Raw genomic sequence first — 27,223 nt, 5'->3', positions numbered from 1 at the left:
CACAAGAGGTCATTCAATACAATTTATTTCATAGAGACCTTTTACATCAGCAGTTGTCACAAAGTGATTTACAGATACCCAGCCTAAAACCATAAAGAGCAAGCAATGCAGAGGCAGAAGCATAGTGGCTAGGAAAAAGTCCCTAGAAGGCAGGAACCTATGAAGAAACCGAGAGAGGAACCAGGCTCATGTGGCCATGAATGCCAGATAGATATTCAAGACGTTAAAACTTTCATACATAACCAGCAGGGAGAGATAAAAACAGCGATGGCTGTAGAGGACAAACACTTCAACGCTTCAAGATTCAACATCAATTGACTTTTCAGAGTCGGGCATTCGAAGTGGATCACAAGAGTGTACAAGAGTCATCTTGTTTAGCTTTTGAGCATTTCAATGTATTACATTCATCCAGCAGAGCCTTCTGATTCTGGGTACTGGCGTCCCTTTCCAATTGATTATTCCTCTTTATCTCCTCGATCTCTTGTCTCATTAGGTCAGCCTTCTCCTTATGGCCCTTCTCCAGGAGATCTTTCTGCTCCTGCATCCTGCGGTCCAGGGTCCTGTTGAACTCCTGCTGCTGTTGCTTCCTCTCCTCCTCCATCTTCTCTTTCATCTCCTTCAAGTACTTCTCCTGGCTAATGCGATTGTTCTCAATTCTGCGCATCATCTCTGCCTGTTGCTCCCTGAATGCTGCCTTCTCCTGCTCCAACTCAGCTGTTTTCTTCTTCTCAGCTGGAAGAGCCAAGGAGAGAGAGAAAGAAGTAGGAAAACTGGACAACTCATTTTCTCATACAGATTCATGCATATTAAAACCCTCTAGATTCTATTGGCGCAACAGTGCGTCAATCTAAGTAACATAATACAATATACCAATTAAAATCTGTCAGTTAAAGCTAGAGATATGTATATTTGCATTGGGCTGCGTCTCAATCCACCACATCTATCTATGTCGCCGTTCCTCATCAGAAGGTGGAAAGAGGCAGATCTACAGCGCTGTTTGTCAGATCAGGAGACATCCTGAAAATGGGTCTTCTCATGAAAACATCAAACGGTTTAGCCTACAAACTAATATGACCATAGAAAGGGGAGACTCTCACCAACACGATGGCATTCCCCATTTTGCTCTACGACCACAAGTGTCACGGGACTCATCTGAAGGTATCCCGGTACCAGTTTAAAAAAGGAAGTAGCTTTTTGCCAACAAAAACAATTGTTAAATATTTGTCCCAAAAAACCTATATATATTTTTTCCCCCTGAGCTTTGTTATATCACTTAGATTTAGGACAGATATTTCAAAACCTTATTTCTTATGATTTCAGTTTTGATTAACTTTTTTTGCTATTTCAGAGTGCTCTATTTAATGTGTTTCTAGGGGCTATAGTAGTAAAGGCCAAATTCAATATTTTATTTAAAAAAAATGTTTTATACTTTTTTATACTTTTAAGAATTAATCAAAGAACAAATGGGCGAGATGATCGTTGCTGGACCAGGCAAACACATTTTGAGTTATTTTGTAAATCAACTTTATCACCACTCTAAATTACCCACAACAGCACATATTGCATGTATGAAGTTTGAAGAGGGGAGATTATTCACTGCTTTGCAGTGGTGGACTGCTTCATAGCTAGGGCCTGGTCTATTCCCCTTGATTTTAAAGAGCAACTGCCTGTAAAAAACAGACTTCACATTTAGTTAACAGCCTATGTGGCATCGATATGAGTCCAACATTTATTCTACTATAAAATGTAGTAAAAAGTGTAAATAGGATCATTTTGGTCACGAAGTCAGTCTCGCACAGAACAGATGTAAATGAAGGTTGGGTTTGTTTCAATCCTGCCCACATGCCCACTGCTGGCAGCACTCAGGTAATCATCAAATCAGAATGCAGCTGCACGCAACCCGATCTCCATGCCTGTGGTAAATTTGGGTTCAATTTGGATATCCCTATGGCGCTAGTTAGTCGGGCAACAGTGCATTCAAAAAGTATTAATACCCCTTAGACTTATTCCACATGTTGTTGTTGTTTTGTTGATTCAATTTTTTTTCTCACCTACCTACAAACAATAATCTACAATCACAAAATGTTTAAACTTAAAAAAAAAAAAAAAATGTTTTTGTTAAAACTCGCGCAAAATTTCAACGTCCTGCTACTCATGCCAGGAATATAGTATATGCATATGATTAGTATGTGTGGATAGAAAACACTCTGAGGTTTATAAAACTGGTTAAATCATGTCTGTGACGATAACAGAACGTGTTTAGCAGGCGAAACCCCAAGGAAAACTTTTCACAAAAAAAATCACTCCGCCAGTCTCTGTATGGCAAGCGAAAATAGATAGGGCCCTGTTTACAATGCCTACAGCTTCCACACGATGTCGCCAGTACTGGCATTTAAATTGAAGTAAATCCTTGGTCAGATGAGAAATAGGCACTTCCTGTTATCGACCATACAAGCGGATGTTTGGAGAGAGAGAAAATGGAGCATCATTTCCAAACGTGCTGCTATTGAATACAGATCGACCCGTGATCAATTTGATCGGTTATTAACGTTTACTAATACCTAAAGTTGGATTACAAAAGTAGTTTGAAGTGTTTTGTCAAAGTTTATAGGTAACTTTTTTAATTTAAAAAAATGACGGTGCGTTTTGGAACGGTGCTTTTCCATGGATCAGACGGGCTTCATAAATGGACATTTTGGGTGTACATGGATGGATTTAATCGAAAAAAAGACCCAATTGTGATGTTTATGGGACATATAGGAGTGCCAACAAAGAAGCTCGTCAAAGGTAATGAATGTTTTATATTTTATTTCTGCGTTTTGTGTAGCGCCGGCTACGCAAATTATTCTGTTTACGTCCCCTTTGGGTATTTTGGGGTTTGCATGCTATCAGATAATAGCTTCTCATGCTTTCGCCGAAAAGCATTTTAAATATCTGACATGTTGGCTAGATTCACAACGAGTGTAGCTTTAACTGAGTACCCTGCATGTGTGTTTTAATGAAAGTTTGAGTTTTATCGAGTACTATTAGTTGTCACTCTGAATTTCCGCTGATGTTGATCCCTGTACAGGGACAGCAGCTGTAAAAGGTTAACAATTACAAGCATACCCATAACATGATGCAGTCACCACTATGCTTGAAAATATGGAGAGTGGTACTCAGCAATGTGTTCTATTAGATTTACCCCAAACATAACACTTTTCATTGACAAAAAGTGAATTTCTTTGCCACATTATTTGCAGTATAACTTTAGTGCCTTTTTGCAAACAGGAGGCATGTGGAATATTTTTGTTCTGTTCATCTTTTACCTCTGTCAATTAGGTTAATTAAGTTAATAATTATTGTGAAGTAACTACAATGTTTTTGAGCCATCCTCAGTTTTCTTTTATCACAGCTATTAAACTCTGTAACTGTTTTCATGTCACCATTGACCTAGTGGTGAAATCCCTGAGCGGTTTCCTTCCTCTCCGGCAACTGAGTTAGGAAGGACACCTGTATCGTTGAAAAGACTGGCTGAATTGATACAACATCCAAAGTGTAATTAATAACTTTACCATGGTCAAACGGATATTCCATTTCTGCATTTATTATTTTTATTATCTACCAATAGGTGCCGTTCTTTGCGAGGCATTGGAAAACCTCCCTGGTCTTTGTGGTTGAATCTGTGTTTGAAAAAGTCCAGTGGTGGGAACACTTTCTGAAGGCACTGGAAATAAAATCATATCATTCAAAATAGCAGATACTAGCAAAATGCTTATTCATGAAATCTGTCATAATTTATATGTTCTAGTTGGCCACACACACTTTTTACTCCATAATACTTAAAGTTGTATTTTTGGGCGGGGCCTGGTATTAGGGTGCGGGGCCACTGGTCTTGTTTGCATCTTCTGAACATTAGCCTAACACAGTTGATTTTTATTTTCTAATTGGAAGAAAAAAAACATTGAGGTGTGGCTTACCTTGGATTTGTTTCTCTTTTTCAGTCAATTGTTTGTCAGCTTGCAGGATGGAGTAGGACTCTGCACTCTTGTCCTTCAGGAACTGCTCCAGAACCTCCTCAGCCTGCAGAAAACAGGTCTTATAGGTTGTTGTATTGATTTTGATTCAAACCGTAACCAGGTGACTAAAATTAGTTGAAATGTTGGTCATCATTACTGACTAATGATGGATGGTTTTTGATTCTCTAATACAATACGTTGTTGATGTTGTTTGGTTTCCAGCTCTTACCCTGACTCCTTTCTTGGGCTCGGCCCGGTACTGTGCCACTATGTTGTAATGGTGATTGCAGTAAAGCCCATAGCCTCCTGGTGTGGCGTACGTCCCCTCCTTCATCCCCTGATCCATCAGAGCAGACAGATTCTCCAGAAGAGCCTTGCACTTCTTCTCTGAGGCATCCCTGTTCTGTTTGAAAAGGTTGGCGGTGTGGTTGCTAATGGCCTCCTGAAAGATTTATTGGGAATTTTCAGATTCAGGCATATGAACCCCGGTATGCCATGTTTCTATAGTGATAAATTGTTACATATTGACTCCATATCTATATTAGGCTTTTATTCAATATAGTGTAATTTTTAATCCAAGATTAAACATCTAATCTGAGCAATGATTTTCACTGTAGTGTTCTTTTGTATCAAGAAGTTAATTGATTGAGGAATTGCACTGATTGGCCATATTCCACCTGGTGTCCCTGGTGTTACTGTTGATGATTATAATTGTGTTGCATAAGCTAATCAATCATGTACCAGGCACAGATCTAGAATGATGATCCATTACCGCAAGAGCTTTCAAGAACTCCCCATTTTCGTCTTTGAAGGATCGCTTCATGAACGCTTGTGTGGCCTGGGTCTCTGATTGAAGGTGGTTCTCTGACAGCTGATTGATGTCCACTGGGAATAAGGCCTTCACATCCTCCATTCCCTTCTGGTACACAGCCAGGCCCTCATCCACAGCAGCCTGGTTCTCAATTTTAGCCATGGACAACACAGCATTCTCCAGACAGGGCACATTGCCTTGGGCAATGGTCTCCACATAGGTGGTGACCAGGTGGCCCAGCACTGCAATCAGATAGAGATGGGAGGAAAAATATGTATGTTTGTATTTAGTGCACAAAACATTTCAGAATTAACAATTGTATCCATTTTCACATACTGCACTGTAGGTAGATATCTGACTCACTCTCTCCAGTCAATGTGTGTCCCCCTATAACAGTCTTCATACGGCTCTCCTGGAAAATAAAGCGGCAGAAAGTATCTGCGACCGCTCTGAAGCTTCCAGAAAGCTCAGCCTCGTCCATGGAGTCCAGTCGGTGCATGTTGTCAGGAGTTGTAGGGGAGGGGAACACAAAACACTTGCGTGATGGGAAGAAGTTCCGGATGCACTCTCGCAGGAAGTTGTAGTCACTGATCTTTTTACCATAACCTGAAAGATAACATTGGCATTACTAGATTTTATAGTACATACAGATCTTGGGTGTGTCCCAATAACATCTCCTTTCTCCTCCAACCTATTAGAGCTCTTGCACCATGAACTGACATGTTGTCCACCCAATCAAAGGATCAGAGAATGAATCTAGTACTGAAAGCATAAGTTACAGCTAGCTAGCACTACAGTGTATAAAGTGTGGTGAGTAATGGACGTAAAGAGAGAGAAAGACAATAGATTAACAGTTAACAAATGTAGTTCTTTAAAAATGAAGGAGATGCAAAAGAGAGAGAGAGCAATATTTGCTTGCATTTTTGAAACTTTCGAATGCAACGAGCTAGATTAACTTACTCAAACATCAGGCTAAAACAGTGAGGGATGCTATGTTAGCTAGCTGGCCATGGCTATCCAACACTGGAACTCGTCCAAGGTAAACTTGTGGTTTTATGAATTAATTGCCAACGGGGCCTGCAGGTGTAACTGCTAAACTGTTTGCTGACTGTACACTGTACTGGATGATTGTAGCTGGTTTACTATAGCATTAGTTCTAGTAGCAATGTTGTCTACCTATGACGTTAGATAATATGGTGACAATGATGTAGGCTGTGTGTAGCGGTTAGTGGCAATGATATGAAGGTTTCGTTTGGTTTGGAAAGGTATTTTTCGTCTGGTCACTGACAGCTGATGTGTTGTCTACTGAAGTCCACAAGTGAAGGGAAAAGGTGAGAGGAGGAGAGAGCATAGATGTGAGATGTAATTATACAATGAACAAAATGATCATGCTGTTTGTATGTGTTACCGTGTGATCAGAGGTGTATTCATTCCCCCGATTCTGTTGAAAAACATTTCTGAAATGGAACAAAACGGGGATAAACACACTACGTTGTAAACTTTCATTCATAGGCTAGGTTGTAGCAACCTCATGATGTGTGTAGGGAACATTAAAGTATCATGTAGTAGCCTAAACCTATCAATATTACATTGAACAGGTGAATGGAATATGAATGACAGTCATCCAATATGCTGTAATAGAAATAAGGCCAAGCTCATAAACATCACCGACCGCCACTGTTTCATTCATCTGCTTGCTCTTATATTGAGCTTCACAATGAAGTTTTTACCATTTTCATTTTAAAACAACCAGGACTACAAGTACAACATAAAAATTGCAGTTGCATTCGTGAGTTATATTGTGAATGTCAATAAAAAAATAAGGTCCGCCTTAACAGACAAAAAATAATTCAAAATAATTCTGTAAGTACAGCAATTGTTTTCTCAGTGGGAAATGAATATCCAACTCATCAGTGACAAGTGTGTGGAGTTTGGAGATTGTGACAGCAACTATGTGATCTTATTACAGTATTATAGACACCATGTCCTGGGATTTACTAATGTCTTCTAAATTAAAAAAAAACTTAGCTTCCAACGACTCTTGTGTAGCTTACATGTGTGTTTGTGAGTGTCTCAGCTTTTCATATTGGGGTCATAATTGTCTGTAGCTCAAACTGTTGGCACATTGCAGACGTTTTTTTGTGAGGAGAACCGTTTTCAGGATCCTTTCTTGTCACACAAACTCCACTCTATCTCAGCCCCCATTAATCACACAGGTTAATGGTTGGTTTCTGCAGATGAAGAAGGAATAGACACATCTGATTAAAAAGTATGTAGCTCATAAAATAAGGGGTTGGAAGTATTAAATCACGCTGGTGTGATTGTGGGACTCAAAGCGAGATGGATACAAATAATATGCCTATTGCTGATTTATCATGATTATACTGTAATTTGGAAATAGTAGAGGCCTGAGAGAGTGAGGTATATTTAAGCAATAAGGCCTGAGAGAGTGAGGTATATTTAAGCAGTACAGCCTGAGAGAGTGAGGTATATTTAAGCAGTACAGCCTGAGACAGTGAGGTATATTTAAGCAATAAGGCCTGAGAGAGTGAGGTATATTTAAGCAATAAGGCCTGAGAGAGTGAGGTATATTTAAGCAATAAGGCCTGAGAGAGTGAGGTATATTTAAGCAGTACAGCCTGAGAGAGTGAGGTATATTTAAGCAGTACATCCTGAGACAGTGAGGTATATTTAAGCAGTACAGCCTGAGAGAGTGAGGTATATTTAAGCAGTACAGCCTGAGAGAGTGAGGTATATTTAAGCAGTACAGACTGAGAGAGTGAGGCATATTTAAGCAGTACAGCCTGAGAGAGTGAGGTATATTTAAGCAATTAAGGCCTGAGAGAGTGAGGTACATGGCCCAAATACCATGGCTTAGTGTAACGGCTGTCTAGGTGTGGTGAAGGAGAGTCGGACCAAACTGCAGCGTGTATATTGCGATCCATGTTTAATGAAAAAATAAACGTAAATATGAAATAAACACAAAACACTACAAAACAATAAACGTAATGAAAACCGAAACAGCCTATACTTGTCAACTAAATACAGCGACATGAACAACGACACATAGGACAATCACCCACAAACACACAGTGAAACCCAGGCTACCTAAATATGGTTCCCAATCAGAGACATTGACTAACACCTGCCTCTGATTGAGAACCATATCAGGCCAGACATAGAAATAGACAAACAAGACATCCAACATAGAATGCCCACCCAGTTCACGTCCTGACCAACACTAAAGCAAGGAAAACACACACGAACGATGGTCAGAACGTGACACTAAGTGCTGTTCTAATTTACGACGCCACGCAGAGTCCCTGTATACAACCCTTAGCCGTATATAGCCCAAATATAACAAACCCACGAGGTGCCTTATTGCTATCATAAACTCGGATACATTCTTCCAATTATTCTGCTCTTCTCTTTGGTGTGAACAGGAACGATTCACGCTACTAAATCAAACAATTGGAAAACGAGACGGACTTGTGTTGCTCTAACTAACCTTTCCCTTAGTGGTAGAGTGCTTACCCACTGGATGTTGTGTGCTGAAGTTTTACTTGTTCTTATACATTTTCTAATCACAAACCATTAGTTATTATTCAATTTGCTGGTTTAAGAAAACGACAAAGACGACGATGACTAAGCTGGATTCGGGGTCGAGATCATGATCCCAGTCTTGTGCTTATAGCATTTATCTGAAAGATTCTCACGATCTGTGTGTGGAGTGTTAAGGGTTTGGAGGGTTCACAAGAGGTCACTCAATCAAATGTTTTTTATAAAGCCCTTTTCACATCAGCTTTCATAGATAACCAGCAGGGTTAGATAAAAAAGAATGATGGCCATAGAAGACAAACACTTCAACACTTCAAGACTCAATATCAGTTTACTTTTCATAGTCAAGAATTCAAGGTGGAGTAGATCACATTACGATACAGGGCTGCTGAGGAACAAGTCGTTCAACAACTTGTACAGGGGCCTGTGATCTATTGTTGAGCTCCCTCATTAACATTTCCATCTGTTTATTCTGTCCCTCAGCCTGCTGATTTAAGAATTCCATCAGACCCTTCTGATTCTGGGTATTGGTCTCCCTTTCCAATTCATCCCTCTTCTTAATCTCCAAGATCTCTTGTCTCATTAGCTCAGCCTTCTCCTTATGGCCGTTCTCCAGGAGATCTTTCTGCTCCTGCATTCTGCGTTCCAGCGTCCTGTTGAACTCCTGCTGCTGTTGCTTCCTCTCTTTCTCCATCATCTCTTTCATCTCCTTCAAGTACTTCTCCTGGCTAATGCGATTGTTCTCAATGGTGCGCTCCATCTCTGCCTGTTGCTCCCTGAATGCTGCCTTCTCCTGCTCCAACTCAGCTGTTTTCTTCTTCTCAGCTGGAAGAGCCAAGGAGAGAGAGAAAGAAGTAGGACAACTGGACAACTCATTTTCTCATACAGATTCATACACATTAATACCCTCTAGAGTCTATTGGCCAACAGTGTGTCAATCTAAGTAACATAATAAAATAATACCCATTAAAATCTGATCGTTTTAAGCAAAATTTATATTTGCATTGGGCTGCGTCTCAATCCACCACATCCATCTATGTCACCGTTCCTCATCAGAAGGTGGAAAGGGGCAGATCTACAGCGCTGTTTGTCAGATCAGGAGACATCCAGAAAAACGGGTCTTCTCATGAAAACATCGAACGGTTTAGCCTACAAACTAATATGACCATAGAAAGGGGAGACTCCCACCAACACGATGGCATTCCCCATTTTGCTCTACGACCACAAGTGTCACGGGACTCATCTGAAGGTATCCCGGTACCAGTTTAAAAAAGGAAGTAGCTTTTTGCCAACAAAAACAATTGTTAAATATTTGTCCCAAAAAACCTATATATATATTTTTCCCCCTGAGCTTTGTTATATCACTTAGATTTAGGACAGATATTTCAAAACCTTATTCCTTATGATTTCAGTTTTGATGAACTTTTTTTGCTATTTCAGAGTGCTCTATTTAATGTGTTTCTAGGGGCTATAGTAGTAAAGGCCAAATTCAATATTTTATTTAAAAAACATGTTTTATACTTTTTTATACTTTTAAGAATTAATCAAAGAACAAATGGGCGAGATGATCGTTGCTGGACCAGGCAAACACATTTTGAGTTATTTTGTAAATCAACTTTATCACCACTCTAAATTACCCACAACAGCACATATTGCATGTATGAAGTTTGAAGAGGGGCGATTATTCAGTGCTTTGCAGTGGTGGGCTGCTTCATAGCTAGGACCTGGTCTATTCCACTTGATTTGAAAGAGAAACTGCCTGTAAAAAACAGACTTCTCATTTAGAAAACAGCCTATGAAGCATCGATATGAGTCCAACATTTATTCTACTATTAAAATGTAGTAAAAAGCGTAAAAAGGATAATTATGGTCATGAAGTCAGTCTCGCACAGAACAGATGTAAATGAAGGTTGGGTTTGTTTCAATCCTGCCCACATGCCCACTGCTGGCAGCACTCAGGTAATCATCAAATCAGAATGCAGCTGCCTGTGGTAAATTTGGGTTCAATTTGGATATCCCTATGGCGCTAGTTAGTCGGGCACCAGATTGGTATACAGTACATTCAGAAAGTATTCATACCCCTCGACTTATTTCACATTTTGTTGTGGATTAAAGATATGTTTTTCTCTCAATCATCTACACACTACAATGACAACATGTTTTAAACTTTTTTTAAATGAAATACAAAAATGTCTAATTTACATAAGTATTCACACCCCTGAGTCAAAACAGAATCACTTTTGGCAGCGATTACAGCTGTGAGTCTTTTTGGGTAAGTCTCTGAGAGCTTTCCACACCTGGATTGTACAATATTTTCCCATTATTATTTTCAAAATTCTTCAAAGTGGTTGTGTTGTTGAACATTGCTAGACAACCATTTCCAGCCATAGATTTTCAAGCAGATTTAGGTCCAAACTCTAACTCGGCCTAAACTGTGACTGTCATCTTCATAAGAATTTCCAGTGTAGATTTGGCCTTGCGTTTGAGGTTATTGTCCTGCTGAAAGGTGGGAAGCTGAACAAGGTTTTCCCCTAGGATTTTACCTGTGTTTAGCTCCATTCCATTTATTGTTTATCCTGAAAACTACAAAGTTCTTAACAATTACAAGCATACCCATAACATGCAGTCACCAATATGCTTGAAAATGTGGAGAGTGGTACTCAGTCAATTAGGTTAGTACTGAGAAGTAACTACAATGTTTTTGATCCATCCTTTGTTTTCTTCTATCACAGCCACACTCTGTAACTGTTTTAATGTCACCATTGGCCTAATGGTGAAATCCCTGAGCGGTTTCCTTTCTCTACGGCAACTGAGTTAAGAAGGATGCCTGTATCTTTGTAAAGACGGGGTGAATTCCATCCAAAGTATAATTAAGAACTTTACCATGGCCAAAGGGATATTCAGCAGCTACTTTAATTATTTTTACCCATCTACCAATAGGTGACCTTCTTTGCGAGGCATTGGACAACCTCCCTGGTCTTTGTGGTTGAATCTGTGTTTGAAAAAGTGGGAATACTTTCTGAAGGCACTGGAAAAGAATCATATCATTCAAAATAGCAGATACTAGCAAAAATCTTATTCATGAAATCTGTCATAATTTAAATGTTCGAGTCGGCCACCAATAATACTTTCTACTCCATAATACTTAAAGTTGTATTTTTGGGCGGGGCCTGGCATTAGGGCGGAGCCACTGGTCTTGTTTCAATCTTCCGAACATTAGCCTAACACAGTGGATTTTTATTTTATAATTGGAAGAAAAAAAAGATTGAGGTGTGGCTTACCTTGGATTTGTTTCTCTTTTTTAGTCAGTTGTTTGTCAGCTTGCAGGATGGAGTAGGACTCTGCACTCTTGTCCTTCAGGAACTGCTCCAGAACCTCCTCAGCCTGTAGAAAACAGGTCTTATAGGTTGTTGTATTGATTTTGATTCAAACCGTAACCAGCTGACTGAAATTAGTTGAAATACTAAATTGTTTATTACTGACTAATGATGGATGTTTTTGATTCTCTAAAACTATGATGTTGCTGTTTGGTTTCCAGCTCTTACCCTGACTCCTTTGTTAGGCTCAGCCCGGTACTGTGCCACTATGTTGTCATGGTGATTGCAGTAAAGCCCATAGCCTCCTGGTGTGGCGTACGTCCCCTCCTTCATCCCCTGATCCATCAGAGCAGAGAGATTCTCCAGAAGGGCCTTGCACTTCTTCTCGGAGGCATCCTTGTTCTGTTTGAAAAGGTCGTCGGAGTGGTTGACAATGGCCTCCTGAAAGATTTATTGGGAATTTTCACATTCAGACATGTGAACCCCGGTATGCCATGTTACTATAGTGAGTAATTGTTACATATTGGCTCCATATCTATATTAGGCTTTTATTCAATATAGTGTAATTTTAATCCAAGATTAAACATCTAATCTGAGCAATGATTTTCACAGTAGTGTTCTTTTGTCTCAATAAGTTAATTGATTGAGGAATTGCACTGATTGGCCATATTCCACCTGGTGTCATTGGTGTTGCTGTTGATGATTATACTTTTGTTGCATAAGCTTATCAATCATGTACCAGGCACAGATCTAGAATGATGATCCATACCGCCAGAGCTTTCAAGAATTCCCCATTGTCGTCTTTGAAGGATCGCTTCATGAATGCCTTTGTGGCCTGGGTCTCTGATTGAAGGTGGTTCTCTGACAGCTGATTGACGTCCACTGGGAATAAGGCCTTCACATCCTCCATTCCCTTCTGGTACACCGCCAGGCCCTCATTCACAGCAGCCTGGTTCTCAATTTTAGCCATGGCCAACACAGCATTCTCCAGACAGGGCACATTGCCTTTGGCTATGGTCTCCACATAGGTGGTGACCAAGTGGCCCAACACTGCAATTAGATAGAGGTGGGAGGAAAAACATGTGGCACTAAATATTTAGGAAAACCTCTCTCTTTTTCACATACTGTCCTGTAGGTGGATGTCTGACTCACTTTCTCCAGTCAATGTGTGTCCCCCTATAACAGTCTTCATACGGCTCTCCTGGAAAATAAAGCGGCAGAAAGTATCTGAGACCTCTCTGAAGCTTCCAGAAAGCTCAGCCTCGTCCATGGAGTCCAGTCGGTGCATGTTGTCAGGAGTTGTAGGGGAGGGGAACACAAAACACTTGCGTGAGGGGAAGAAGTTCCGGATGCACTCTCGCAGGAAGTTGTAGTCATTGATCTTTTTACTAGTACCTGAAAGATAACATTGACATTACTATATTTTATAGTACATGCAGATCTTGGGTGTGTCCCAATAATATCTCCTTTCTCCTCCATCCTATCAGAGCTCTTGCAGCATGAACTGACATGTTGTCAACCCAATCAAAGGATCGGAGAATGAATCTAGTACTGATAACATAAGCTACAGCTGGCTAGCACTACAGTGTATAAAGTGTGGTGATTAATTGACTCAAAGAGAAAGACAATAGTTTAACAGATTTAAACAAATGTATTTCTTTAAAAATGAAGGAGAAGCGATAGAGTGATAGAGTGCTACATCTTCTTATATTTTTTCTACCTTCACTTAGCTAGTGAATGCAGCTAGTTAGATTATCCTACTCAAACAACCAGCTAAAACAGCAAGGGATGCTATGTTACCCAGCTGAATGTCTATCCAACACTGGAACTCTTCCAATGTAAGATTTTGGTTTTATTAATTTATTGCCACCGGGGCCCACCGGTTTAACTGCTAAACTGCTTGCTGACTGTTAACTGTAACGTTACTGCATGAATGTAGCTGATTTAGTAACACCTTACTTCTATTAACTACAGTGCCTTGCGAAAGTATTCGGCCCCCTTGAACTTTGCGACCTTTTGCCACATTTCAGGCTTCAAACATAAAGATATAAAACTGTCTTTTTTTGTGAAGAATCAATAACAAGTGGGACACAATCATGAAGTGGAACGACATTTATTGGATATTTCAAACTTTTTTAACAAATCAAAAACTGAAAAATTGGGCGTGCAAAATGATTCAGCCCCTTTACTTTCAGTGCAGCAAACTCTCTCCAGAAGTTCAGTGAGGATCTCTGAATGATCCAATGTTGACCTAAATGACTAATGATGATAAATACAATCCACCTGTGTGTAATCAAGTCTCCGTATAAATGCACCTGCACTGTGATAGTCTCAGAGATCCGTTAAAAGCGCATAGAGCATCATGAAGAACAAGGAACACACCAGGCAGGTCCGAGATACTGTTGTGAAGAAGTTTAAAGCCGGATTTGGATACAAAAAGATTTCCCAAGCTTTAAACATCCAAAGGAGCACTGTGCAAGCGATAATATTGAAATGGAAGGAGTATCAGACCACTGCAAATCTACCAAGACCTGGCCGTCCCTCTAAACTTTCAGCTCATACAAGGAGAAGACTGATCAGAGATGCAGCCAAGAGGCCCATGATCACTCTGGATGAACTGCAGAGATCTACAGCTGAGGTGGGAGACTCTGTCCATAGGACAACAATCAGTCGTATATTGCACAAATCTGGCCTTTATGGAAGAGTGGCAAGAAGAAAGCCATTTCTTAAAGATATCCATAAAAAGTGTCGTTTAAAGTTTGCCACAAGCCACCTGAGAGACACACCAAACATGTGGAAGAAGGTGCTCTGGTCAGATGAAACCAAAATTGAACTTTTTGGCAACAATGCAAAACGTTATGTTTGGCGTAAAAGCCACACAGCTCATCACACTGAACACACCATCCCCACTGTCAAACATGGTGGTGGCAGCATCATGGTTTGGGCCTGCTTTTCTTCAGCAGAGACAGGGAAGATGGTTAAAATTGATGGGAAGATGGATGGAGCCAAATACAGGACCATTCTGGAAGAATGATGGAGTCTGCAAAAGACCTGAGACTGGGACGGAGATTTGTCTTCCAAGAAGACAAAGATCCAAAACATAAAGCAAAATCTACAATGGAATGGTTCAAAAATAAACATATCCAGGTGTTAGAATGGCCAAGTCAAAGTCCAGACCTGAATCCAATCGAGAATCTGTGGAAAGAACTGAAAACTGCTGTTCACAAATGCTCTCCATCCAACCTCACTGAGCTCGAGCTGTTTTGCAAGGAGGAATGGGAAAAAATGTCAGTCTCTCGATGTGCAAAACTGATAGAGATATACCCCAAGCGACTTACAGCTGTAATCGCAGCAAAAGGTGGCGCTACAAAGTATTAACTTAAGGGGGCTGAATAATTTTGCACGCCCAATTTTTCAGTTTTTGATTTGTTAAAAAAGTTTGAAATATCCAATAAATGTCGTTCCACTTCATGATTGTGTCCCACTTGTTGTTGATTCTTCACAAAAAAATACAGTTTTATATCTTTATGTTTGAAGCCTGAAATGTGGCAAAATTCGCAAAGTTCAAGGGGGCCGAATACTTTCGCAAGGCACTGTATGTTGATTATGACGTTAGCTAATATGGTGATAACGATGTCGACTATGTGTAGCGGTTAGCGGTTATGATATGAAGGTTTGGCTTTTTTTGCCTGGTCAGCTAGACAGCTGATGTGTTGTGCACTGAAGTCTACAAGCAAAGGGAAAAGGTGTTAGGAGATGCGAGAAGGAATTATATATTATATATATATTATAATGTGCAAAAGAATCATACTGTTTGTATGTGGCTCCTATGAAAGTGAACTGTGTTTGCGTGTGGTCAAGGGTGTATTAATTCCGCAGATTCTGTTGAAAAACATTTCTTAAATGGAAAGAAACGGGGATAAACATACCTGCATTTGTCCAATGGAAACTCTCGTTTGCAAAAAAAATCTTAAACGTCACTGACCTGTTTCATTCATCTGCTTGATCTTATATTTAGCATCACATTGAAGTGTTTTACCACGCTCTTTCTATGTAGAAGAACCCCTTACAGTATCATAGACACTATGTCCTGGGATTTACTATGATCTTCTATGTAGAAGAACCCCTAACAGTATTATAGACACTATGTCCTGGGATTTACTATGGTCTTCTATGTAGAAGAACCCCTTACCTTCTAACAATTCTTGGGTAGCTTACATGTGTGTGTTTGTGAGTGTCTCAGCTTTTCATATCAGGGTCATAATAGTCTGTAGCTCAAACTGTTTGGACATTACAGATGTTTTTTTGTGAGGAGAACTGTTTTCGGGACCCACCCGTGTCACACAAACTCCACTCTATCTCAGCCCCCATTAATCACACAGGTTAATGGTTGGTTCCTGCAGATGAAGAAGGAATAGACAAATCTGATGCAAAAAAAGGAGTATGTAGCTCAAACACACAATGTTTAAAAGGGGTTGAAGTTAATAAATCACGCTGGTGTGATTGTGCGACTCAAAGCGAGGCCCTACCCGCGCCCCCACCCGGCTCCTGTGTGCTCTCTTGCCAGTTAGGGTGAGGCTACTTGAAGAGAGAGGGCGGCTCCTGTGTGCTCTCTCCACAGTTAGGGTGAGGCTACTTGAAGAGAGAGGGCGGCTCATTGTGTGCTCTCTCACCAGTTAGGGTGAGGCTACCCGAAGAGAGAGGGCGGCTCCTGTGTGCTCTCTCACCAGTTAGGGTGAGGCTACTTGAAGAGAGAGGGCGGCTCCTGTGTGCTCTCACACCAGTTAGGGTGAGGCTACTTGAAGAGAGAGGTCGGACAGATTCGGTGCCTGTGTCTGCCTCGGTCAAGCACCGTTTGCCTCTCTTCCCAGACATGTTGATGAACGTTCCTGTCCCACCCCAGTAAACCGTTTCCTACCTGGACTTTCGAGACTGGGCTAGCTAACCAAGCGCTGCATATAACTAGCTTTTCCTTCCTGCCCACAGTTGAGTTGCTGGGGTAGCTCTCTTGTTAAGAATACGTAGCTTAAATTCGCTTGGTTATTCTAAATAGTCAAAGATGCTAGCTAGCCTTCCTTGCCAGAGCCCCTTTTGCTTCCCGCACCTCAACTCTTTTCATTCCTGGGAATTATATTGAATTACTATTTGCTCCAGTCTGTTACAACAGCTGTCTGTCCCATTCCCAGGTATGTTACAAGGTATTTTGTCACCAGTAGCTATGACTGGTCTGTAGGGTAACCTCCATGATAAGGCTTTTCCCCTTGGTCTATTTTTTAATGCATGCCTTCCAGCACTGGGTGCCAGCCGGTTGCCAGAACGCATCTTACCGCCTAAACCGAGTGAGGCTCATCACTGATAGCCAGAGCCTGTGTACCCAGAGTGGGCTAGGCTTTAGGCAAACCTTGGCACATGAACACAGGTTTTTCAACTGAGATCCACAGTGTTCACGAGTGTAAAAACTGGTGTGTCTCCCACATATGAGTTAGATGAAAAGTGTCCCATCTCCACATTCAGACACACAGTTGTCAAGATTGGTGGAAGAATCTCTCCCAGTCCCAGGATTTCATTGGCCTTGTCAGGCATGATTGTAGATCCTTCAGCCAAAGTCGCGAGAGTACTCCTTCAGGGAACAGTAGTTATAGTCATAAGGCTACACTTTGCATCATACCGTGGTATATTGTCTGATATACAGCTGGAATGCTGTTTAAGCCAATCAGCATCTAGGTCTCAAACTACCTGGTTTATCTGAATGAAAATCACCTTTCTTGAGTTGCAGGGAATTCTCCAGATACTGGTCTGGAGTGATTTCCCTGCCGTCGATCTCGAGCTGTAGAGTGAAATCTCTGACGGTCCACACAAAATTAGGAAAGAACTGCATAAACTGGGTGCCCTCTCCTTCCTCCTCATCGACAGTGGAAGACTTTACCTTGATCCTCTCTGTCAGGTCGTTCACATATCTGTAGGACCGGTTGAGGATTGATACAGCATTTCCCAAAGCTCATGTCAGTGTCATGGACAGTTTCTGTACAGGGACTTGAACTTCAGGGAAATTACAAACAAACAAACTAAGTAATTTTCAGTTTAGATTTCAATTGACACAGTAACGCCATTTGTTTGAAAGTCACCGACTTTGCTTTTCGTCCACATCAGCTCTTCATGTTCACTGAAGCTAAGAATCAATCACAGGAACCGGCATCCTGAGATTTCTCAAACCCTTTACAGTTTCCAGAGAAATAAATGACTACGTAGCACTGATAAACACGACATATGCAACATGCATATAGTATATTTAATTAAATGGAACATATTTAGTTGGTGAATTATGAACATTTAAATGATCTACCATATCACTGATTAGGTCTAGCCTACAATTAAATCATGTTAAAATGTACATACAAATTCATGAAAATGTTCATCACAATTAGCTAGGCTACCACTAATATGGCTGAGATGACTGTCAAAAGCCTAACAAACAAGCAAACTATCATATCAAATACCACGACAGATTATGTCCACAAGAATGGAGCCAAATGTTCAACCAAAAGGATACTGAAGCTTCTCCACAGCATCATTGTCGATGGTCCCTCGACTGTTGTAGACCAGAGTACTGCTTAACAGAATGGCCAGCGAGAAGATCCAGGCATCATTCTTAGAATCCCCCTGAAACAAGTATCACAACATGTATCGGATCTCCGACGAAGTAATCATCTTGTTTAAATAATGAGGGTGCAGATACAGTATGTGTTCACTGTGCTTTGTTGGTAAATGAAGGAATGTGAATATGTAATGTGGATTGTAAAGAGATTGAACTTTGACCTCCCACCTTCTCCACATCCCCCAGTCCCTCTGTATCCAGCAGCACCAGGGTGTGGTCTGTTTTTTCAGGATGAGGGACACACCACATCCAGATGCCTTTAGTCTTGGACTGGATGGTGGCTCCAAGGGCAAAACCTAAATCAACAGAGATTGATGAGGACATTTACAGTATAAATATTAAACCAGCCTATAACACTGTTACAGAGCTGGATCAGAGCTACTGCAGACCTGAACTAGCTAGGTACTAGCAAAGCCCTAGACCAGAGTTAGTTAGTACGGACCAGAACTAGCTAGCTACTAGCAAAGCCCAAGACCAGAGTTAGTTAGTGTGGACCAGAACTACTACAGAACAGAAGGTATGTAAGGGTTTTCCTGTGGTGAAGGAGAAGCGGACCAAATTGCAGCATGGTGGTTATTCATGTTCTTTAATAAAGGAACTAGACATGAAATAACTAACAAAACAATAAATGTGCGAAAACCTAAACAGTCCTATCTGGTGCAAACACAGAGACAGGAACAATCACCCACAAACACACAGTGAAACCCAGGCTACCTAAGTATGATTCTCAATCAGAGACAACTAATGACACCTGCCTCTGATTGAGAACCATACTAGGCCGAAACATAGAAATACCCCAAAACATAGAAAAACAAACAGACTGCCCACCCAACTCACGCCCTGACCATACTAAATAAATACAAAACAAAGGAAATAAAGGTCAGAACGTGTCAGTAACCCCCCCCCCCCCCAAAGGTGCGGACTCCGGCCGCAAAACCTTAACCTATAGGGGAGGGTCTGGGTGGGCGTCTGTCCGCGATGGCGACTCTGGCGCGGGACGCGGACCCCACTTCACCATAATCTTAGTCCGCCTTATTGTCTGCTTCCGTGGCCACCTAACCACGGCGACCCCTCTAAATGACCCCACTGGACTGAGGGGCAGCTCGGGACAGAGGGGCGGAAGCGCTTGGCTGAGGGGCAGGGGCTCTTGGCTGAGGGGCAGGGGCTCTTGGCTGAGGGGCAGGGGCTCGTGGCTGAGGGGCTCTGGCGCCTCTGGGCTGAGGGGCTCTGGCGCCTCTGGCTGACTGGCGGCACCTGGCTGACTGGCGGCCCCTGGCTGACTGGCGGCCCCTGGCTGACTGGCGGCACTGGCGGCCCCTGGCTGACTGGCGGCACTGGCGGCCCCTGGCAGACTGCCGGCACTGGCGGCCCCTGGCAGACTGGCGGCCCCTGGCAGACTGGCGGCACTGGCGGCCCCTGGCAGACTGGCGGCACTGGCGGCCCCTTGCAGACTGGCGGCACTGGCGGCCCCTTGCAGACTGGCGGCACTGGCGGCGCTGGGCAGACGGGAAGTTCCGGCAACGCTGGAGAGGAAGGCTCTGGCAGCGCTGGACTGAGTAGCTCTGGTGCCTCTGGAATGAGGGGCGGGAGCTCTGGTAGCGCCGAACAGGCGGGAGACTCCGGCTGCGCTGGAGAGGAGGAAGGCTCTGGCAGCGCCGGACAGGCGGGAGACTCCGGCAGCAGCGCCGGACAGGCGGGAGACTCCGGCAGCAGCGCCGGACAGGCGGGAGACTCCGGCAGCAGCGCCGGACAGGCGGGAGACTCCGGCAGCAGCGCCGGACAGGCGGGAGACTCCGGCAGCAGCGCCGGACAGGCGGGAGACTCCGGCAGCGCTGGAGAGGAGGAAGGCTCCGGCAGCGCTGGACACGCGGGAGCCCCTGTAAGGATGAGCCGGAGAGACAGCTTGGTGCGGGGGGCTGCCACCGGAGGGCTGGTGCGTGGAGGTGGTGACGGATAGACCGGACCGTGCAGGCGCACTGGAGCTCTTGAGCACCGAGCCTGCCCAACCTTACCCGGTTGAATGGTCCCGGTCGCCCTGCCAGTGCGGCGAGGTGGAATAGCCCGCACTGGGCTATGCAGGCAAACCGGGGACACCGTGCGCAAGGCTGGTGCCATGTAAGCCATGGCACTTGGCTCGATGCCCACTCTAGCCCGGCCGATACGCAGAGCTGGAATGTACCGCACCAGGCTATGCACCCGCACTGGGGACGCCGTGCGCTTCACAGCATAACACGGTGCCTGCCCGGTCTCTCCAGCCCCCCGGTAAGCACAGGAAGTTGGCACAGGTCTCCTACCTGGCTTCACCACAATTTCTGTGTGCCACCCCTCCAAGAAATTTTTGGGGCTGACTCTCGGGCTTCCATCCACGCCGCCGTGCTGCCTCCTCATACCAGCGCCTCTCCGCCTTCGCCGCCTCCAGCTCTTCTTTGGGGCGGCGATATTCTCCAGGCTGTGCCTAGGGTCCTTTTCCTTCCAATTCCTCCTCCCATGTCCAGAAGTCTCTCTCGCGCTGCTCCTGCTGCTGCCCGTTACCACGCCGCTTGGTCCTGTTGTGGTGGGTGATTCTGTAAGGGTTTTCCTTAGGTGAAGTAGAGGTGGACCAAAATGCAGCGTGGTGGTTATTCATGTTCTTTAATTTATAAAGAAACTACACATGAGATAACTAACAAAAACAACAAACGTGAGAAAACCTATAACAGTCCCATCTGGTACAAAGACAGGAACAATCACCCACCAACACACAGTGAAACCCAGGCTACCTAAATATGGTTCCCAATAAGAGACAATGACCAACACCTGCCTCTGATTGAGAACCATATCAGGCCAGATATAGAAATAGACAAACAAGACATCCAACATAGAATGCCCACTCAGATCACACCCTGACCAACCAAAACATAGAAACATACAAAGCAAACTATGGTCAGGGTGTGACAGTTAGTTAGTGTGGACCAGAATTACTGCAGACCAGAACTAGCTAACTACTAGCAAAGCCCTAGACCAGAGTTAGTTAGTGCAGACCAGAGCTAGGGGGGAGGGGGAGATAGTTGCCCCATTTTAGGGGGCAAAAAGTATTGGGACAAAATTCACTTTGAATTAAATGGTAAATAATGTATTGTGTCATATTTGTGTCACTTTTGTTGTTAATAAGAATAGTATATGTTTGTAAACACTTCTACATTAATGTGGATGCTACCATGGTTACGCATAGTCCTGAATGAATCGTGAATAATGATGAGTGAGGAAGTACATACCCCCAAGACATGCTAACCTCTCACCATTACAATAACAGGGGAGTTTAGCATTTTATATCATACCTCCAAGACATGCTAACCTCTCACCATTACAATAACAGGGGAGTTTAGCATTTTATATCATACCTCCAAGACATGCTACCCTCTCACCATTACAATAACAGGGGAGGTTAGCATTTTATATCATACCTCCAAGACATGCTACCCTCTCACCATTACAATAACAGGGAAGGTTATCAAGTTTCTTTAAAATGGTATAAAATACTTCTATGTTTGAGGAATATTAATTGTGAGATTTCTGTTGTTTTGAATTTGGCGCCCTGCACTTTCACTGGCTGTTGTCATATCGATCCCGTTAGCGGGATCTCAGCCATAAGAAGTTTTAACAGTGGCGTGCCGTGGGCCTGGGGCCTGGGCCTTCAGTGAGGTCCTACACAGTCCCACCCAAATTAATCCACCTCTTATTACCATCATTATGATGCCATGGCTCTAGACACTATACATTTAGACAGAAACGCAGTATAACCAGGTGTTGCGTCACCTTGAAATTAACATTTTTATTTAGAGAATTGCAGGTGAAGAGTACAATACAGTACAGTTCAACTAATAGGCAAGAACATAGTCGAGTGCAACAGAGTTATATTAAAATTCTTCTTCTATCCATTTCTGGTCCACAAACTTTGAGCTTTATGTCCAAATAAAAAGTATTTTCAATATTTCCCTATTTTTCTTCACCTTTTCATTGTGCAGCTCCGTTGCCCTGCGCGCTTGTTCGTTGAGCTGTAGATCCATTCGGGTGTCCCCAAAAGTTTTCAAAAGCACCATTGCTTGTAAGTGCCCAGCTGTACTTTGGTGTCTCGTTGCTGTCTTGGTTAGACAACTCAAGTTCGCAAAGCCAGTGTGGCTCCAAACACCAAATTGATCACTTGCAAATATTGCATTCCCAGCAGTACAGTTTGCAGTGCTTCTCGGAGCCTGTGAGCCATTGATAGCGCTCGTAGTTGGAACTTTGAAAGTGACGAACGAACCCCTTTCCCGTCTGTGACAGGCTTTGTAGCGTCGGCGTCGGGCGACCTCACCTTACAATGTCTAACTTTTCTTGGAAAGTTCGTCTTGAGAATGGCGTTATAATTATATCCTCGACCAAATCGATATCTTCTCCTCCTTCCGCCATTGTGGGTTGAAAAAACAGCTTAGTAGTACGCAAATTAAGTTTTCAAATTCAGTTTCCTAGTTCTGCATAGACCTGCCCATATAGGACCTGCCTCTCAATATTGGTAATCCAATCAAAAGACGTGCATGCACTACGCCTGCTAGCTGGCTCCTGTGTAACACTGGAGCCAGCCAGCAGGCGTACAATAGCCAACTCTAAAGCTGATTGGTTGACACAAAATGTTCATTTCCATTCCCTTTAAGCTACAAGCGCCCGCACTGTTGATTCTGAAGGCCTGAGGGCAGATTTTAGACCCCTGGCAACACATGATGGCTGCATATGATTGGATAAAAGATCTAATATAAAGACCAGCCCTCCAAATCTCAACCTGGGGCTGGAAGCAGTGCAACCAAGAGGAAAGCTATGAAATGAAGAGTATAAATCTTACTCTGGGGAGTAATTTAATACATATTTGTGGGAAAATATATTTAAAAATATATATATATTCTGATGATGTTTAGGCCAGCAGAGAAGGCCTTGCTGGCCCTGACGGCCCACCACTGAGTTTTAAGTATACAATTATTATATATATATTTATATACAAATATATATATTACTAGCATTACTTTATAACAATATTTAACAATATTTAACAACCAACTCTGTAATTACAATTTTATAACAATATTTAACAACCAACTCTGTAATTACAATGTTGTTACATGGGATACATATGTATTTAAAATGTACTTACCCAGAAGCAAGCAATTTAATCTAAAGTGAGGTGACATGTTGAATTACTATGTAGTTACAATGTAACAACCTTTATAGACAACAGACTAACCAGGAAAAATTAGGTTTGTTTGACATCTCAGTTTGACTTCTCTTTCAAGGTCGAGAAAGGAATTTCAAGGTCGAGAAAGGAATTTCAGAAGCAGATTTCAATACTTTTGTTTAAATCTATCAAAAGTAGAGAACTTTCCAGACCGTGAGTGGTCTTGTTTCACAACATGTAATGAGGTCATGAAGAAGGGGTCCTTATGGTAAAGCTGACCCTGCTCCTTCATGATTCATTTAAGATTTTAGAAAAATCTGAGTTGGCCAAAATTCTGCACACGTTTTTAAGGAATCACAGTTTTGGGAGAAATACTCCCTGACGTCACAGAGGGCTGTTGTCAGGAACCACATAAGTGTAGTATCTGGGATCTGCAGCTGTTTATATTAGTTACTGTGCTGTTACTAAGCAGTAATGCATTACGGCAGTGTTACGTTACTACACCTAATAGGAAATGCACATGCGCACTGGGGTGCCGGGAACTGTAGAGCACGAGGGGTTTTGACTAAACGAAAACTAACTGTAACAGTCTCCTGCCTGGTCATTTCTCCACAACACAAATATTACAATAAGATAATTTTTAAAACATTTTTACAACCACATTTTGGGAGAGTTTGAAATTGTTATCCTTTCCTCAGGACACGGGCATTTTTGTTCATAGAGAAAACACGGAAATTAGTTAAAACAAATGAATATATACAGTCGAAGTCAGAAGTTAACATACACTGTTGGAGTCATTTAAACTCATTTTTCAACCACTCCACAAATGTCTTGTTAACAAACTATAGTTTTGGCAATTCGGTTAGGATATCTACTTTGTGCATATGACACAAGTAATTTTTCCAACAACTGTTTACAGGCAGATTATTTCAATTATAATTCACTGCATCACAATTCCAGTGGTTCAGAAGTTCATATACACTAAGCTGACTGTGCATTTAAACAGCTTGGAAAATTCCAGAAAATTATGTCATGCCTTTAGAAGCTTCTGATAGGCTAATTGACATCATTTGAGTCGATTGGAGGTGAACCCGTGGATGTTTTTCAAGGTCTACCTTCAAACTCAGCGCCTCTTTGCTTGACATCATGACAAAATAAAAAAAAATCAGCCAAGACCTCAGAAAAAATTGTAGACCTCCACAAGTCTGGTTCATTCTTGGGAGCAATTTCCAAACGCCTGAAGGTACCACGTTCATCTGTACAAACAATAATACGCAAGTATAAACACCATGTGAAAACGCAGCCATCATACCACTCATGAAGGAGATGCGTTCTGTCTCCTAGAGATGAATGTACTTTGGTGTAAAAAGTGCAAATCAATCCCAGAACAACATCAAAGGACCTTGGGAAGATGCTGGAGGAAACGGGTACAAAAGTATCTACATCCACAGTAAAACGAGTCCGATATCGACATAACCTGAAAGGCCACGCAGCAAGGAAGAAGCCACGTTTCCAAAACCGCCATAAAAAAGCCAGACTACGTTTTGCAACTGCACATGGGGACAAAGATCGTAGTTTTTGAAGAAATGTCCTCTGATCTGATGAAACAAAAATAGAACTGTTTGGGCATAATGACCATTGTTATGTTTGGAGGAGAAAGGGGAGGCTTGCAAGCTGGAGAACACCATCCCAACCGTGAATCACGGGGGTGGCAGCATCATGTTGTCGGGGTGCTTTGCTACAGGAGGGACTGGTGCACTTCACAAAATAGATGGCATCATGAGGGGGGGAAATTATGTGGATATATTGAAGCAACATCTCAAGACATCAGTCAGGAAGTTAAAGCTTGATCACAAATGGACAACGACCCCAAGCATACTTCCAAAGTTGTGTCAAAATAGCTTAAGGACAACAAAGTCAAGGTATTGGAGTGGCCATCACAAAGCCCTGAACTCATCCTATAGAAAATGTGTGGGCAGAACTGAAAAAGTGTGTGCGTGCAAGGAGGCCTACAAACCTGACTCAGTTACACCAGCTGTCAGGAGGAATGGGCCAAAATTTACCAAACTTATTGTGGGAAGCTTGTGGAAGGCTACCCGAAACGTTTTACCCAAGTTAAACAATTTAAAGTCAATGCTATCAAATACTAATTGAGTGTATGTAAACTTCTGACCCACTGGGAATGTGATGAAAGAAATAAAAACTTAATGGATTGTGGTACCAAAAAAGACTGAGGCACAGATGATGTCCAAACCTGTTTGTAAAGTAAGATATATTTGTCTCTCACCACTTCTCTTCTGAGCCAGCTTGTTCATGAGGTAGGACTTTCCGGTGCGATACAGCCCGACCACAGACACAACTACGACGTTCTGTTTCAGTCCCATCAGGTAGTCGATGGCCTCTGGTTCTACGCAGAGCTCTCCGTCAGCGTTTTTAACAAGGCACATTGGGGAGTCCATGGTCAAGTGGCTTCACAAGATCGCTTAAAAGCAAGTTAATCATCATTAATACTTATTTTACCTCTATAATGCTATTCATTATCATGTCAATAGCAAAATACAACACATTTGGTCATTATAAACCATTTTACTTCTAATAATGATCTGTAACAATAATAAATAGTAAATAGTTTGACAGCATCTTAAGATACAATTCTAATGCAGGGATCTCCTGCTCCAGTCCAGTAGTGACTGGTTCTACAGGCTTGTATTGTAGTCCAGCACTAACATGTCTGATTCAAAATATCAAGGTCCAGGTTTATACAGGCTTCTACTGTAATCCAGCACTAACATGCCTGATTCAAAATATCAAGGTCAAGACTGAAGATCATCATTAGTAGATCATTTGACACAGGTTTGTTATTGCTATTGGTGTTTTTCTGCCAGAGTGATAATACGACATGAGAACAATTCTACAGCCAAATCAGGGTGGGGCAGCTGATATAGATAAACTCTAAAAAATATTGATCATGAAGGAACGCCTGGGGTGACAAATGTTATAAATGTCTCTTCATAATTATACAACGATCAGAGTTTTTCAGTTTGGTATCTTTAGTACAATCAATAGGAAAGTGGTCCCTGAAATCATTTTAAAAAACACCACTGTCCAAGCTCTTATGGAGTCAATTTGTCAGGATTAGGTCAACCAGCGAAGAATTTGAAGATCATTTCCATGAATACCTGTGGGTTTGGAAATCAGAAGAGTCAGGTTAAAGTCAGGCTTGATACTCACGTATACTCGTAGTTTCGCTGAGAGTCAAGGATCCTCTGCAAACCAATATGGCAATGATGGCAAAAGCAGTAAGCAGCAGGCTATTTAAAGGCTGCAGACACTGAAAGTGAAAGTGACCTCCTGTCTTATGAACTCTTTCATTATCGAAGTTATACAATAATCCATCATAACAGGAACAGCTGTTACCCCAGATTCTAAGTGCCTTGTATTCATGGGGGGAATTTTGTGGTGATAGTGTTTCGTGGAAGGGGGATGCAGACACGTTTTTTTCGCGTGCACAGACCGCTATATCGGGTCACTAATACAGAACTAGTAAAGACGCAGTGACTATTTTTGAGAGAAAAAAAAAGTTAATTTCTCAAAATATATGAGTTAATTATGAATATATGTTTTATATCCTGATTTCTCAGGGATGCTGCAGCACGCTCTGCAACCTTACTTCCTTGTTGCAATGGTCCTAATGTACTATGC

General features: G+C 42.2%; 1 protein-coding gene across 2 annotated transcripts; it reads right to left on the bottom strand.

Moving 5' to 3' along the window:
• Positions 1-8: 8 nt before the first annotated feature.
• Positions 9-26,873, bottom strand: LOC100136162 (glycogen synthase kinase binding protein). 2 transcript variants are annotated; one of them, NM_001124446.1, is given in 12 exon segments: positions 8,680-9,039; positions 9,042-9,046; positions 9,048-9,192; positions 11,649-11,751; positions 11,913-12,125; positions 12,454-12,734; positions 12,837-13,079; positions 17,445-17,641; positions 18,235-18,344; positions 18,508-18,635; positions 25,809-26,003; positions 26,753-26,788. In NM_001124446.1, coding segments are annotated over 11 exon segments (1,902 nt in total). In that variant the 5' UTR covers positions 25,981-26,003; positions 26,753-26,788; the 3' UTR covers positions 8,680-8,734.
• Between the last annotated feature and the right edge of the window lie 350 nt (positions 26,874-27,223).

The sequence above is a fragment of the Oncorhynchus mykiss genome, chromosome 22, assembly GCF_057628025.1.
Source record: "Oncorhynchus mykiss isolate SJ-2025 chromosome 22, ASM5762802v1, whole genome shotgun sequence".
NCBI classification, from domain to species: Eukaryota; Metazoa; Chordata; class Actinopteri; order Salmoniformes; family Salmonidae; genus Oncorhynchus; species Oncorhynchus mykiss.
Note: the sequence above shows the minus strand (reverse complement) of the source record. Positions and strands in the feature narration are given on the sequence as shown.

Coding starts and splice junctions, on each gene's coding strand:
- LOC100136162 (XM_090215068.1), bottom strand. CDS start 25,980: ATGGACTCCCCAATGTGCCTTGTTAAAAACGCTGACGGAGAGCTCTGC. Junction 5,052..5,172: donor ACACACATTGACTGGAGAGA/GTGAGTCAGATA, acceptor ATCTGATTGCAG/TGCTGGGCCACCTGGTCACC. Junction 4,063..4,227: donor AGCCCAAGAAAGGAGTCAGG/GTAAGAGCTGGA, acceptor TGTTTTCTGCAG/GCTGAGGAGGTTCTGGAGCA.